Raw genomic sequence first — 17,195 nt, 5'->3', positions numbered from 1 at the left:
TGAAGAAAAGAAGCAAGTCTGGAAAATCAGGCGACCTTTCACCAGCACTGGAGGAATCTCTCTTAGAATCCCAGCAATCTCTGAGCACAAGCCTTTTAATCATCTATATTCAACCCAGTGTACTGCCGGTTGAAAGCCACTCTTCAAGAGGATTTCTCCCGAACGCCTCCGCTCACCTTCCATTTGCTGTAACCTTCCTTTTCACGTAACCCACCCGTACAGGCACAGTCAGCCTTTGCCGACATCACATGTTTCTTTCAAGGACACCTTCTCGTGTTGGAGGAAAAGCCCGGTAATCGTTGATGTTGCATGTCCTGATCTCACAGGAACCACACCAGGTGGAAGCTCACCTCTCTGAGACCGAGGCTGCCACCGCCCCCTGCTGTTCATCATGGCAAGCGTGGCGCACTTTGTCCTTGTTTTCTGGGCCAAATGAATCATGCATGCAGCGGATATTTTGATCCGTGACGGCGCATATCTACGGGCGACCACGTTCCCGTCTCATCCTATACGGTCGTCTGTTTCTGTGCCACCGCTGACTGATCAGTCTTTGGCATCTCATTATTAATTGAATTAAGCGAGGTATTTCGAGAGCAAGGTACGTTCCGGGCCCTGTGACGGGGAATTATTTATGGGGTGCTTTGAAATTCACAGCCCTCTGATGGGAACCAAGCCCATCGCTGCCCATGAGAACATCGACGGACACAATCTGCTGCCCTCGGCCTTCCAGTGTAAATACAAACCAGTATGGACAGTGAAGCTTCGGCTCTGCAGTGGCTCAGAAAGGAAGCAACCGATGATTTAACACATTAAAGAGCACGTGGATGTCTTATACCCTGTAGGATGGAGCATTGGCAGATATCTGGTTTGATGAATCCCTAAGAAACTCTTTAGGGACGTTTTCATACCTTTCTCATGCAGGACTGTCATGCTGATGGTAAGACACCACCTACATGTAATATGCTCTAGAAGGACTAAGAAGTAGCAGGGTGCAGTAATCAGAGGCGGTTCGATTCCAGTCTTCCCCGTTCTGCATGCCAAAGTGTCCTTGGTCAAGAGAGTGAACCCTACATTTCCACTGTGCTGATCTCATAGGGAAAAGTGCTGCTCATAGATGCACTGTTTGAATTTGTGTGTGATTGGGTGAACGGTCAAAAACTTTGAGTGGTCAAGAATAGAAAAGCACTATATAAATACAAATCATTTACGCCATCTCTCCTCCACTGGTCCTTCAGTCTGTGGTGGTATGCAGAACTGACCTTGGTGCTAATGAGCTGCAAGAGAAACCGAATCGCTGGAAGCCCTGAGGTCGAACTAGGAATGACAGGAAAGGAAGCATGTTTATATTCCCATGTAGTTTGTATAGATCAGCTGCTGGGTGCATGCGAAACACATCACCTCTAAGCACAGCAGCAACACAAGGGTTGCTTTCACTTAAATGTTCCTTACAAATGATAAATACACTTAGTTTATACATTCTCTGATTCAGCAAATTTGCAGACTGATGTGCTGGGTTACCATGGACTGTTCAAAAGTTCAGTCATACTCACGTTCAAATGTTTATTACACAGGAGAACTAGGCTCCGGCATCAGCAAATATTCACAGTGTAACCCCCCCATCGGAGCCTACAGGTGGATCCTGGGGTGGTGGAGGGTCTGAGGCAACTGACAGTGATAATGACGCAGCAGCAGGTCACGAAAAGAGAGTGATGGGAAAATTCCTCTGCTTAAATAGACCGTCTAATAGTGTCGCTGTGTATTATAGATTACTGTGGATAGTGATGTATGTCACATGATTGGAGCCGCGCAGCTTGAGTTGGCTGCCTGGACTAGAACGCTTAACTCCATTGAAATAGGAACAAAGAACAACTTTTTAATAACCATGTTCTCTTGTAACCGCACAAGCTGGTGAGGTGTTACTTGTGCCGTCTGTCAAGCTGTAGATTGTTTACAGGAGAAGCACAGAGGGAATCGGAGAGAGGAAATGCACCATAATAGGTGTCAGAATGTAATTTTTTTTTGCTGCTCTGCAATGACAGGTCCAACCCAGCAGCTTGGGCACACTGTGCTCTCCAAAATCAGCTTTGATTACAGCATTCAGAACTGAGGCAATGGAGAGGGAGAGGGGGTCGTGGGCGTGCGAAGAGGATAAAAAGGGACTGGGTGATTGAAGTTTTTTTATTTTTCAGATGTGACCCATGACTAATTCTCCTCCACTTCTTTTACATGAAGTGTGTGTGTGTGTGTGTGTGTGTGTGTGTGTGTGTGTGTGTGTGTGTGTGTGTGTGTGTGTGTGTGTGTGTGTGTGTGTGTGTGTGTGTGTGTGTGTGTGTGTGTGTGTGTCTCCAGGACTCTAGTATCTATACACGTATATTTATACATGTATCTCAATCAACTTTGTTTGCATGCTAATATTTTCAGGTCTTGCTTGTCACATTAATAACCTCATCCCCAGTGTGGCTGCGGGTCCTACATCGATTTCAAGGTTGACTATACTGTGTACAAAAAAATCCCCTGATAATCCAGACTTCAGCCTCCTACCTCGACACCCCATCCATCCAGAAAGTCTCCTGGGACGTGTCTCTGCACAGCGGTGAATCCATCATCAGGACTGTGGTGGTTGCCCCCTAGTTGGTTACTAGATCGGATATTATCTTTTATATCAATGAATAATATCACTGGTACATTGTTCTCTCTCCAGCCCAGATGTGTCTTATTTGGACTCGGGAATAGAAGCTTTTGTAAAGAAAGACTGGGAGGGACTAATGGGATGATGTGTGAGGTCCCATGGGACATGAGTGGGATTATAAAGTGAAACAAGCCTTGGGAGTATATAAGAGAGACGCTCAATAATCGTATTATCATCGGACTTTTCTTTATTTCGGAGCCGTTTCTGCAAAAACACAAATTTGATTAAACTGAATTCATTAAATCTGCTACATATAATAAGTATCTTTTAAAATCCAAACTTACATTAGAACCCAGCCCCTGAGCCCTGTCATCCTCAACATTGTTAAATAATTTTCATCTCAAGTAAACTAAATCAGGACCAATGGGTTGAGGCAACTGCAAAAGGATCAGGATGGAATGAAAGTAACAAAAACAACTGTGCTCATTTTGTCCCATTTCTGTTGGTTTTCACGCGTCCATTCACTGCACTTACTGCAGCTGCTGTTATTTAAAATACTTTGTGCTGTCAAGTGGAGTGGCCTTGCTTTGCTCAGTTTTTTTTTTTATACCTCTGCAAAATATCACTTTGCACTCAGGTGGGCTCAGGGGAGATTTTAGCCTTGCGGATAAAACTCCACTTTCAGTCCAACTAACACAGCTTGTATCTTTATTTTGTTGTTTCTTTCTTTTTGTAGACTTCCAGGAATAAAGGTTATCCATCTTCTTACGTCAGTGTAGCTGATGTTGAGTTTGAGTTTGACTATGAAATCCTTTCTCCATAACAGGTCCAGTATGAACCTGCTGAGATGGAAACAGAAAGAAGAGGACATGGTCAGAAACAGGACGGTAAATATTACATAAGCAGGTATCCGTATAATTCCCAGTTTCTCTCTTATTACCCAAACATGTTTCTGTCGAATCCCCTCAACCTTTTTAAGGGCTGTTCCAACAATTTAATTTGGGGGAATTGCTAGAGTCTGAAAGCTGAAGCCCTAGAGGCCAAGAGTCAGATTTTATAAATGTCTAAAACCACTGGATCCTACATTTCCCATGATGCAATGCTATTGCATTATTTGTGAACCTATATAGTGTATATAAAGATGGACACCGTTCTTCCTCCCCAAAACTGATACCAAAGCATCGTGATAAAGAGAATAAAGAATAAAGAGAAAGAAAAAAAGTAAAATGAAATTTTCCAATACGTGATTTCTGTCACTGTAGGTAGTTCTTATCACAGTGGTGTTTGCTCAAGTGCAAATTTGGGTTTAATAACTAATTTGAGGCTATAAAAACGGAATGAAACGTCATGATTGACAGCTGAGGCTGACTCATGATTGGTCAAGCCCATGTATTGGCAGGACATCTCTGCCGTGGCTCCATCCCCTGATCGGTAGGCTACTGAGCCGACTCTTCCTACAAATGACAGATCGGCACAAGATGGCAGTGTTCATATCAAGGATATATTGGCTTCATCTCTTGAGAATGGGAAGATACGTGGTTCATCTTTACAGTCTATGGTTAAAACCAGGTTTAAGTAGATTATAGTGCTTTGGGGTTTATTGCTAATGGTAATGTCAAAAATCTCTCTTTTGACTCGTTAAGGAGGCCTTTTACTTACAACCATAAAATTTAACTATGCAGAAACGAACAGTTCTCACTTTGGTTTACAAGACGTATTTGATGAACTTTTACCGCCTGCTACTCTGCTTCTTTCACTGCGTTTTACTACCGATCCCCACGCAGTGTTCGCAGCTACACCGCTCCAATGCAGGCTGACTCCATTACAGCCTCATCTTCGCTTTAGAAACCTGGGATCAGTTTTAGTGACATCAAAGTTCTGGCTCTGTAAAGCAGCAAATATAAGACCAGCAGCTGTTATGTGGAGAACAAAAAATAAATAAATGTTGATGTTCTCACTATAAGCTGTTGTAATATCCAGTGTATAGCAACATGACTGTAAGGTTTGGATTTAGATGAAAGGGATCTATTGGCAGAAATTTAACATTTATATTTAAATACTTTATATTTACATCAGAGACTGTCCTTTCTACGGAGGCCATCATGTATTTTACAGTCGTCTAAACACCTTTTGAGTTTTTATGACCACTGAAGGCTTCCACAGGTTCTCTTTCATGTTTGAAATGGGAGGGTGAGGTGAAGGGTATTCAGCTGCAACATGCACCACTAGATGTCACTAAATTCCATACACTGAACCTTTAATATGCTAAATGTAATGACCCACGTGCATTTGGTGTAAAAACTCTTAGAGACAGGTCTCGACGATCTAGTAACTTTTTGGGGTTGACCCATATGCGTGTGTGGTTTATCACCACACCCGTGGTGGACCCATATCGAGACAGGCTTTTTCCCGCTGATGTTTGACCCACATATGTCAAAAGTGAGTCGTCCAGTGTGAATAGGGTAATGGCCTGTGATCAACAGGGCGTCCCGTCTGCAGCAGAAGAGATCGCCCTTTCAGCCAGTGTTGATCTCCTTCCAGTGCTCTGTCAGGATCCTCCCAGCTCTATGTGAAACGCGATCCATCACATGGGGTCCGCTGCCTCGGGGTTCTCATCCCTTTCACAACCCATATGCCCACTCCCTGGCAGCGCCACATCACTGCTGCAAAGTGCATTTAATTGACATGCTTTTATTTAGCACAGCTGACTTATCCACTGCTCCATCCACCCCCCCATACCTCTGTGTCTTTTACACTTTCTTCTCTCCCTCTGTCTTTAGTCAGCACTTTGGCAGTAATTCCTGCTCCAGTGAACTGGACATACAGTGCATGACTTTATCCAACATGAAAGCTGAAGGCTAGTTATTAAAGCCCTGTATTAGAGCCCATGGGGGGGGGGGGGGGGGGGGGGGTGAGTATGGCGTAATTCAGCAACAATGGCAGCATCCTCAATAGGCTATCCTCGGATGCTGAGGGGAAGGGGGGGGGGGGATGTGCGTGTGTGTGCATGTGTGAGCGTGTGTGAGAGAGAGAGATAAAGAGACACACACACACAGAAGAAGAGAGAGACGGGGAGAGAGAGAGAGAGAGAGATGAGAGAGAGGAGGCTGGTCGCACCACTCAAGAGGAGTAGGCGTGCTCGTGTGCGCTGCATCGTTTGATGATCTCCCCGGTTCCCCTGAACCTCCACTCTCTGCTCTCCCTGGGTGAGGTCGGTCGAGGAGAAAAGGAGACTGCGTGGACTTTCCCTGGCGGAGGAGTCGAGCTCGACTTTCCGCCGGGCAGCAGAACTGTGCTCAGCGGGGCCACGCCGCGCCACTTTGGATAAACTCCCACAGCCGAGGACCGTGCCGTGTTTCCAAGGCGCATTGCATCGTCCTGCACCAGGAGCAGAGGAACACATTGCCATGCACGATCTAGTCAGTCAGCATAGGTGACTTTTTCAATATCCTCCTTCAGCTCGATCTTTTCGTTTTCTGGGGATTCTCTGGAGGGAGGAGACAACAATCCACGGTGGCAGCTTAAGCCCCAAACTCGCTGTGTGCGCGCGGGGAGGGTATTTTCTTTTGCCCAAGATGCAGGTGGATCGGAGCCGCGTGGTTTCCAGTGCGTGGTGCGCGTGTCTGCTTTTACTTTACTCAACTCCAAGCACCAGGGTCACTGAGGTGGGAGCCACCCACCAAAGCATCCCCCCGTCCGTGTGAGTATAGACGCTCTTTTACGCACAGTGCACGGCGCGCATCGAAGTTACAAATCAGAAGTTGATACAAAAAAATGACTCCAGATGTGTGCTTCAGTGTATAACATATACAATTAGCCGGTTTGATCAAATAAAGCTCTTTTGAAAACCAGTCTTGAAGTCATCAGGTCTGATGTCTTTCTGCTCTGTGCGTTTTGCAGGGTGAAGCTTTGGGCTTCAGCGTTTGGTGGAGAGATAAAGTCCATCTCCGCAAAGTACTCCGGCTCCCAGCTGCTGCAGAAGGTGAGCTTCAGTTGTCGAGCTGAGAAGAACCCACTGCAACACTCACATACTCTTATTCAGAGGTCTGAACCTGAGCATGGCGCTCTTATGGGCACTTTAACTCTTCATGCAAAAACACTGTGGATAAGATGAAGACATAATACTTTTGAAAATGAAGTGTTTAAGTACACATCGCCACCCCCACCCCCCCCCCACACACACACACTTAACTAAGAATATATTTCCTCTCCCAAACTGAAATGATGTGATCTTCTGGCTCACAGTTTATTAAAAAGCTTAAACGTGCCTTTTTGAGAGACTTTTTAAAATCGCAGTGAGGATGTGACAGCGCAGCCTGTGAGAGAAACTGCAGCTGAGTAATCTTTGAGTTGAGAGAAATGTCACTTTTCATCTCTTAAACTCTAGGACCTGTGCTTTTTAGCCACTTGAGAATCAGTAATGCATGCCGACTACAGTTTTAAAAGCTTATTCAGAGCATGTGCTTTTTTTTTAAATGGGTGTCCACTTCTCAAGCACTCTGGCAGAAACACACACACACAAATATACTCTTCAGAACACACTTTTTTTTCCTCTCTGCTATTTTTCATACCTGTCTGCAGCTTGTTCCCGTTTCTCCTCCACTTTCCTTCGTGGCATTAATGCAACATTTGAGTGTGATGGGATGCAAATTTCCCTAATGGAGGGTCAGTTCATGGAGCATGAGTTAAAACTGATAAATGGAAAGCTGGTGGATAAAGGGCAAAGCTGAAGCTAACCTCTGAGTGGGCCCGCGCACGCACACACACACACACACACACAAACACACACTCACACACACAAACACAGCGTGCAGTTCAGCTATGGTGGATGCAGAGACTCGCTGTGGTGTGTTGAAGCTGCAAGGTGCCATATACAGTGCCTTGCATAAGTATTCACCCCCTTTGGACTTTAATACATTTTGTCATGGTATAACCACAGATTAAAATTTATTTCATCGTGAGTTTATGTAATGGACCAACACAAAATAGTGCATCATTTGGAAGTGGGGGCAAATATTACATGGATTTCAGAATTATTTACAAATAAAAATCTGAAAAGTGTTGAGTGCATATGTATTCACCCCCTTTACTGTGAAACCCCTAACAAAGATCTGGTGCGACCAATTGCATTCACAAGTCACATTTGCAAGTCACATAATTAGTAAATAGGGTCCACCTGTCTGCAATTTAATCTCAGTATAAATACACCTGTTCTGTGACGGACTCAGAGTTTGTTGGAGATCATTACTGAACAAACAGCATCATGAAGACCAAGGAGCTCACCAAACAGGTCAGGGATAAAGTTGTGGAGAAATATGAAGCAGGGTTAGGTTATAAAAAAATATCCAGAGCTTTGAACATCTCTCTGAGCACCATAAAATCCATCATAAGAAAATGGAAAGAATATGGCACAACCGCAAACCTACCAAGAGGAGGCCGTCCACCCAAACTGAAGAGTCGGACAAGGAGAAAATTAATCAGAGAAGCAACCAGGAGGCCCATGGTTACTCTGGAGGAGTTGCAGAGATCCACAGCTGAGGTGGGAGAATCTGTCCACAGGACAACTATTAGTCGTCTACTCCACAAATCTGGCCTTTATGGAAGAGTGGCAAGAAGAAAGCCATTGTTGAAAGGGATCCATAAAAAATCCCGTTTGGAGTTTGCCAGAAGCCATGTGGGAGACACAGCAAACATGTGGAAGAAGGTGCTCTGGTCAGATGAGACCAAAATTGAACTTTTTGGCCTCAATGCAAAACGCTATGTGTGGCGAAAACCCAACACTGCCCATCACCCTGAGCACACCATCCCAACAGTGAAACATGGTGGTGGTAGCATCATGCTGTGGGGATGCTTCTCTTCAGCAGGTACAGGGAAACTGGTCAGAATAGAGGGAAAGATGGATGGAGCCAAATACAGGGAAATCCTTGAAGAAAATCTGATGCAGTCTGCAAAAGACTTGAGACTGGGGCGGAGGTTCGTCTTCCAGCAGGACAATGACCCTAAACATACAGCCAGAGCTACAAAGGAATGGTTTGGATTAAAGAATGTTAATGTCTTAAAATGGCCCAGTCAAAGCCCAGACCTCAATCCAATAGAGAATCTATGGCAAGACTTGAAGATTGCGGTTCACTGACGGTCTCCATCCAATCTGACTGAGCTTCATCTTTTTTGCCAAGAAGAATGGACAAACCTTTCCATCTCTAGATGTGCAAAGCTGGTAGAGACATACCCCAAAAGACTTGCAGCTGTAATTGCAGCGAAAGGGGGTTCTACCAAGTATTGACACAGGGGGGTGAATACTTATGCACCCAACAGATGTCAACTTTTTTGTTCTCATTATTGTTTGTGTCACAATAACATTTATTTTGCACCTCCAAAGTACTATGCATGTTTTGTTGATCAAACGGGAAAAAGTTTATTTAAGTCTATTTGAATTCCAGTTAGTAACAGTACATAATGGGAAAAAGTCCAAGGGGGGTGAATACTTATGCAAGGCACTGTAGGACAAACCAGACAGGACGTGATGCTTCACCACAGCCTAGATCCACAGTACCTCTAAACATAAGCGCACATATAGAGAATCCAGTCCCCTCACACACACACACACACACACGCACAATTAATACATGCACATGACCAAACACTGCATATTCACACATATAGCCCTATAGCACAGGATTGTATCAGCTGCTGATAAGGCAGAGCCGGGGTGTTATCTCTTTGACAGGATAAACACTGTTCCCCCTTCTCATCTTTTTCTGCCTCTAAAAAGAAGATAACCCTCCCACAGAGTGACGACCTCTTTATGAAATGGAAATGAAGGCCGCAGGGTTAATTGAGTGAAGAAAAGACTGGAGACCTCTTTGTGGGAGAACTGCATCTTTTCGCACCAAACCGGTGTGGTGCGAGTACAGTAGAGTGTTATTCACCGTGCCCGTTTGCTGGGTTATGCACCACGCAGGACGTACGGGTGTGCACATGTGTTCATTCGCAGGTTTTGGTAACAGTTCTCACTGCCCCTGTATGTTGGACCTCAGCTGTGGGTCTGGTGCAGCTTTTACTGCTTTTGTGGAGGAACGCTGAGGAGGTACCACGTTCCCCCTGAGGGCACATATGCTTTTAGATAGGAGGAAGAATGTGGGATATACAGTGTCATGCAGCGGGAGGAGGATGGTAGTGAAGAGAAAAGACTACCGTGTGTGTGTGTGTGTGTTCGTGTGTGTGCATGTGTGTGTACATGTGTGTTTGTTTCCCCTGGGCAGGGGACAGATGGACTGAGTCTCTCTTGCGTTATCGCTCTGACCCTAGTGTAACAAAACTCCCTTGGAAGTTTTGTCACGCAAACACTCACACATACACACACACAGACACACACAATGATGATAATGATTTATAAATCAAATCAGTAAAGTACAAAAATCGAATTAAGCCTCCACAGACGTCTGAAACAGTGCTTACATTTTTTTGTATGTACAGTTTTGTATGTACAGTTTTGTATGTTCTGCAGCTATTGCGACTAACAATGTGGAAATTTGTTCCTAGTTAAAACGTACACAATTAAATGTGATATTTCCTGTGTTAATTTGATGCTTGATTTTGATTTAATCATCTTTAATGAGAGACGTCAATCAACAATGCAAAACATGCATTACATTCCTCATTTTAATTGAATGACAGACCTAATCCAAAGTACATTACCCGTATAGTGTGATGTATTAAAATTCACAAAGATATGTTGAGTAACGTCAGTCACACAGGTTTGTAGGATCACTTTTAAAAAGGCTCGAAACTCTCAGTAGAAAAACGTTTTTAAAAAAGAAAACGACACATTTCACCCAGAGGACTAAATATATATAAAGGTCAATATTTGAAAACAATTACTTTAATGCAATTATCTGATTTGTTTGTTGCAGTCTTAAATCTTATATGGTTTTAAAATCCAGTTGGACCTAATTTTGCCTTCCATCCACCCCCCCCCTTCCACCTTCCATGACCTGATCTGTCCTCCCTTCCCACGCCACAGCTCGCTTCCTGTATCCATCGGAAACGGCTCTTGTTTCAAGGTTATGACAATCAGTTTGTGTGTGTTTGTGTATTTGTGTGTATTTTTCTTGTGCAAGAAAAATACCAAGATCAATAACACTGCACAAATCAGGCGCAAGGAGTTTTACCTAACTGCACACAGTGTGCACGAATACAATGCATATGCAGCCTTCAGATTCACTGGACACCCGCACACACACACACAGGAGACTTGTGCTCGAGACACATTAAATATCTCACACTGACGGTTAGAATTAGCTCTGTGTGTTTTACCCTCTTCACTGCTATTCTGCCGAAATCTTTAATTTCATGTATCATTGAGCAACCTTGTCTATATGAGCCAGCCCGGTTGATGGCTCTGTGTGTGTGTGTGTGTGTGTGCGTGCGTGTGTGTGTGTGTGTGTGTGTGTTATTGGCTGGACTAGTTTTCAACTCACGGATGTTATGGCTCTCTGGAATCATAGTAGTGGGACATTATGCCACGCTGAAATAACTCCAAGCCTCTTGGTAATGGAAGACACACACAAGATAAATGATCATTGTGTGGGACCGTCTGAAAGTTGTCTGTGCACGTCCGCTCTCCTGTGTTTTTTAGAAGCATGTATGCGAGGGCGAGGAGGAGGCCGCAGGTGTATGTATCTGCAGCGTGTTTGTGTGTTAAGTTTGCAATAACTTCTGGAAGCACGCTCAATCTCACACACACACACACACACACACACACACACACACACACACACACACACACACACACACACAGTGACTCTCTCCCGCCCAGACGCACATTCAGAGCCAAAGAGCAGAGGATGATAGGAAGGTGTAATGATGTGTGACAAGAGTATGCTGGAATCGATTTGCCTGGGCGAGGAGGAAGAGTGTGTGTGCCTGGATGTGTGTGTGTGTGTGTGTTTGTGTGTGTCTGTTTGTGTGTGAATGTGTGTGTGTGTGTGTGCCCGGGTGCATGCATGGTCTCCGAGTGTTGCTTGCCATACCATTTTCCTTTACTACCGAAGAGCTTAGCGCCGCAAGCAACTGCCATGTCTGCTGGCGGTGTTCCTAAAGAATGAGGGAAAGAAGAAGGAGCGGAGTGGCTCCTCTATCAGGACTCGGTGGATGAAGAACATAAATTAGCATTGAAGTCGTTCAGTGAAGTGAAGAAGCAAAAGGCTGACGGACACGTGCTCATGCTGGCTTTATGGAGCAGAGTGAGAAAGAAGAATACGTGCTTGCATTTGTATCCTCTAATGTCGTCATGTGATCCGTGTTTTTGCTATAATATATTTATATTATCACAGTGATACAAATATTTACACATTCAAGTACACCCTGCTCTTATTTCTCCTCTCTGTCACTACCTTTTCAACTCTACAGACATATATTGTAGTTACACTATTATCGCTGACGGAAACAAACAACCTACGAGTTTAACCTTCTTTAAAAACAATAAACAAACACATTGTTTTGTCTTTACTTCAAACACTGCCCATGCCACTATTTCTGTAGCATCTTTCATCCAGCTCAGTGTAAACAACAGCTTATCATATGTCCTTCTCTGATGGGCACTTTAGGAGACATCTTAAAAACATGTGAGATTTGTGATGAGTGAAGTGCTTTGCCCTGTACCAACACATTTTGATGTGAAGACCTCTATTCAGGACATCACTTCATGTTTTGACAGCAGGCAGCTTCATGTTTGTGTGTTGGGGAGTAAAGATCTATTTCTGCTCTGAATGTGTATTTTAGTCACACTCGCCAGATTTAAGAGCATGACTAATTGTGTAATTTCGGAGTGGAAATGATTATGCATTTCAATTTTTCACGTTAGTTTAAAATTAATTACATATTTGGACGACAACAGCGGGAGAACGACTGGTACTGTGGGTTGAACTAGAGATATAACGTTTTTTAAATATATGTAAAAAATAAAATTTATTAAGGATTCATTTTTATTAATATTATACATGTATCATATAGGCTACTATATAAAGATAAAGAAAATAATAAATAGAATCAATATTTGTCTTTATATCTGTCGAACAGGTTTATTTGTTTTTATTTATTTGTAAAATAGTAGAGTAGAGTAGAATACTAGCTGAGTGCTCTCAGTACTGGATCTACTATGGTTTGGTCCACAGTACTGTTATGACAAATGTTTACATTGGACAAGTACATACAAATTACACATAGGGTCATTCTGTAATCGTTGAGATGTTTTTCAACAGATTAATAAAGAATAATGAAGTTAAGTGACATATTTCTCCACATTCACAGACAGAGATAATGCAGTGGGGAGACAATAAGTAAACATTATAGAATCTTTATGGAAGCGTGTTAAAAGTGTCCTTGGGGAATGTGGTTGTGGTGGAGGTACTTTCCCACAAAGCCTCAGTCCTTCAGCATAGTTAGAAAGTAAATGGCACATATAGTAGATTTAACCGATACGCAGAGAAAATATATAATATGAAATGGAATTTGATTGTATTGTCGTATGATAATTCAGACTCAAGAAATTGTTTGATTATCACTCCTTCGGGCTAATCTTTATAGTAGTTTCACTTAATCCTCTTTTTGACCTCTATTCGCCTTTCTTGCTCCATAGATGACTCTGTGTGTGTGTGTGTGTGTGTGTGTGTGTGTGTGTGTGTGTGTGTGTGTGTGTGTATCTGCGAAGTGGGGTGGGGGGGCATGTGTGATGCTGCCAATCTGCTGCCGAGGGTGGGTGATGTCTGAGGCGTTTTGGTGTAACAGTGTGTCAGTGAGGGGGAGACGGCTGCAGATTAGATTTAGCTTTGGGAAAATTGAATAGCTGTCAGGTTTGGTTCAGCCTGGCTGGCGATGAGCAGAGGGAGGGGAGGGTGTCTGTGTGTGTGTGTGTGTGTGTGTGTGTGTGTGAGAGTGTGTGTTTGTGTGTGAGACGCGGCGTGTACTGGTGACCATCCCTCCTTTCTCTCACCTCCCTAACCCTCCCATCTTCTGTTTGTCTCTCCCTCCGTCTCTTGTTCTCATTGACCAAAGCATGATCTTGCTAAATTTCATTCCCTCTCCGCTGGTATTAGGGCGAGGGAAACGAGGGAGGTGTGAGGTGTGTGTGTGTGTAGGAGAGAAAGGGGGAGAGAGAGAATGACGGAGGAATGCCGTGTCACAGAGTTAATTACAACGTCAGTGGGCGAGAGTGCAGCCTGTGCCGCTCTCCTTTCATGTCCTGTAGCGGGCCGGCTTCAGCCAACACAGCCACTTAGTCCTTCTGTAATTAGTGCTTTGTTGGTGAGAAAAGCCTGAGAAAAGCCACAGCGAATCAAACGCCCCGTCCTCACTGTGGAGAGATCAGGAGCAGGGAGCGCGGCCCTTTGCAACCAGATTAAAGAACTTCCACTCCTGAAGAGCACAAGTGCTGACGCCGTGGTTGCAGGCTCAGGAAATCGAGTGTCTTCCGATGACTTTGTTGTGCAGCGTACGTCTTTGATTCATCCCCCGTTTTTTTCCGACTAAGTACCTTTTGCCAGCGTGAAGAAGTCTTTGATTTACTGGTTAATTTGTGATTGTGAGCGAGCTGAATTTACTGGTTCTTCCCTACCTGGTCTCTGCAGAAGCCCAGACAAACTCTCCCGGGTGTGAGCGTACAGTGTAGCACCTCGTGCTCCGTGGAGCTCGGATGATGAATGTGAACACCGAAGATAAATATCCACCGTCATCCGTCATTGGCTGCTCAGGTCTGGCACTGCCTCTGTTGGCCTGCAGATAAAGAGCATCTCACCGTGGCTACACCGGACATTAATGGACACACGTATGCCAGCGCGTGCATACACACACACACATACACACACACACACACTCACACACACTTTTACAGATTTTTTGTAATTATGACAGATTGTTTGCCTGATGTGCTCCAGACTCAGTTGGCATGCAGAGAGTAAACATTAGCCAACTTGGCAAAGGGGCGGGACTCGCTACTATTAAGCACATTAACGTGTGTGGCATTGTGTGAAGGACTGTCGGTGACTTGCCGCCGTCCACATCAATCATCCTGCTGCCGGTTCGACTCCGCCCCCAGTGCTGTAGGTAAGGGTGGCTCTTTATAAAGTGAGACGATATGAGGAAGGACATCCAGCCCATTTCTGATTCTCTCAATCGCAAATCCTCTTATGTGTAAGCGCCTCTCAATGTTCAGGTAACTCTTATGATCACAATTGGAGTCAAACTGCTTTTCTTTCTTTTCTTTTCTTATTCTTTACCTCCTCACTTTTCCCTCACCTTGTCTCTCCGTCATCCGCAAACTTGCCGTGAACTCTTCCCTTTGTCAATATTTTCCACCGCATGTTTTTGCATCCCCTCCCCAGTTATTCTCTCTCCTTCCCCTTCCGTCTCGTGCTCGCTTTCCCTCGGTCTCTCCTCCTCTCCCTCCATCCCTCTGCTTTAATAATGGATAGGATGCAGCTAAAGAATACATGGGAGGGGATCTTGGGACATGGCAGAGTTCGGAGCAAGCGATGGCGCCCACACCCACAAAAAAAGAGTTCTGCTGCCCCAGCACAATGTCATGCACCCACTGCACTCGGAATATGAGTCCCGAGTCACTCCCTCTGCCGCTACATAAACTCCTCCAACACACGCGCACACTGACACACACACACACACACACACACACTGACACACACACACAGTTTAACGCTACTTTACAGAGTCCGCACTGCACCCCATTTGCACAACACTTCTCATAGACTGTGAGTGCTGCCAAATCCGACTCAGTGGGACGACCGCGGCACATCCTCGTGATGACCTTCACCTGCACTTGCTATCATCTCTCACACTGTCACACACTTGCTAATGCCGTGTGGAGGAAGGCGTTTATGCACAAACAACAATGAGGAAACCACACATCAGCACACACATGCACTTTATTTAGCCTTTCCGGGTGCAAGTGACCAAAACTCTTCTCACGTTTATTTAAGTTTTTGCTTCTGTTACATGCAGTGCATTGCATTAACTGGCAAGAGGCCTGTGCAGGATAATGTGCAGACGGCTCACAGGAAATGCTGAGCGCTGAGTAAGTGACGAACGATTACTTAGACACAAAGGATCAGTACGGATCAATGCTGAGCCGTATTGATTACATGGTGTTGTTGGAGTGTGCAGTAACAAAGACAGATACTCTATGAAAGGGAAGGGGGCCACGATTCATCCAGAGGTGGTTGAGTTTTCAATCAGTCTGTTTTTTACTTGGACAAAAATACATTTAATGTTTTTTAGTCTGCGACAAAGTAATTGTGAGTTGCCCAATTGTCACAAAATGGGATTGTTTCAGCTTAATTGTTAAATAAGTTCAATCTAGTGCTTGTGGTGCTCTAGGGTGTGCAGTGATGTATACACTCTTTATTTACCATTGAGCCAAAATATACGACAATCTTTTTATATATGCTGCTTTTCAGACATAGGTTTAGTTGGTATTTCAAAAATGAGCTAACAACAACAGGGGCTTTATTTTATTTGAATATTGCAGTGGCCTTTCTAAACCTTCCTGTGTGGAATGGGCTGTTTGGCTTGGGGTGAAGCTGGATGCAGTTTTCCTTCTGAAACTAATACCGACCATTTATATATAGACACAGAGCAGTCACACACCATAAGATGAACGAGTCTTTAGACACAAGGGCCTCACACAGACAGAGTTTATTGTTAAATCTGGTTTCCACTCAGTCAGGAAAATATAATTATAACTAATTGACAAATATCAGCTAAAGTTTGAAAGCAGAGTGAAACTTTCCACATCGTTTTGCTTAGTGAGCAGGAAAATGCGGCTGTGAAATCACTGTTCATGTTCGATGTTGACATCCGAGCAGCGAGCAGAAGGTCGGCAGTGTTATGACTCTGTTGGATGTTTGTCATTAAACAGGAGAAAGAGAAGGGAAACTAGTGAGTCTGTCTTTATCTGGCTTAATGTTCCCTTCACTCTCCACAGACTCCACAGCATCGGGAACATGTAAAAAACACAAAGAGCCAATCACAGCTGTTGTATTCCCAACTGAACCTCCCTCCACACTGAAGCTCCAGTGTGTAGACAGCTGACAGGTTGACCCTGGATCCTACACACTCGTACCTGCCACGGGCACAGCATGTATCCCCTTAATGCAAGTTTAAGTCCAGCTTTACTGGGAGTCAGGAAAGCTCCGATTTGTTCTGTCAGTTGCTTCCCTGCATTAGTTTTACAGCAACACAGAACTAAATGTTTTGGTGGACATCTGGGGCACAATTTTTTTTTGTACAATATGATGATGTCACTCGTACGTCGGTGTTAATTGTGACCTTCCATATATTAGACTAGCTTAATGAGTGATTTTAACTAGGGCTGGATGATGTGTCCAAGAATTATATAGAGATAAAACAAATATAATCTCTCAATGTTGATAATTATAATAACAAATTTGATGTTGTTCTTTAAAGGTTGAAATCTGATTTTTTGTTTCTCAATGAAACTTGTAGTTTTAAACAGTTTTTTATAAGCAGAAAATGAAAAAACTTTACAAATCTG

General features: G+C 44.0%; 1 protein-coding gene across 1 annotated transcript in view; it reads left to right on the top strand.

Annotated features, from left to right (window-relative positions):
- The first annotated feature begins 6,158 nt into the window (after positions 1 to 6,158).
- Positions 6,159 to 17,195, top strand: part of cacna2d3a (calcium channel, voltage-dependent, alpha 2/delta subunit 3a) — a 117,690-nt gene continuing 106,653 nt past the window's right edge. The window contains exons 1-2 of the mRNA XM_053424071.1: positions 6,159 to 6,329; positions 6,530 to 6,611. Coding sequence (XP_053280046.1) covers positions 6,205 to 6,329; positions 6,530 to 6,611 — 207 coding nt within the window. The 5' untranslated portion in view covers positions 6,159 to 6,204. The remainder of the gene's footprint in view (positions 6,330 to 6,529; positions 6,612 to 17,195) is intronic.

Source organism: Pleuronectes platessa, chromosome 6 (genome assembly GCF_947347685.1).
Source record: "Pleuronectes platessa chromosome 6, fPlePla1.1, whole genome shotgun sequence".
Taxonomy (NCBI): Eukaryota; Metazoa; Chordata; class Actinopteri; order Pleuronectiformes; family Pleuronectidae; genus Pleuronectes; species Pleuronectes platessa.
Note: the sequence above shows the minus strand (reverse complement) of the source record. Positions and strands in the feature narration are given on the sequence as shown.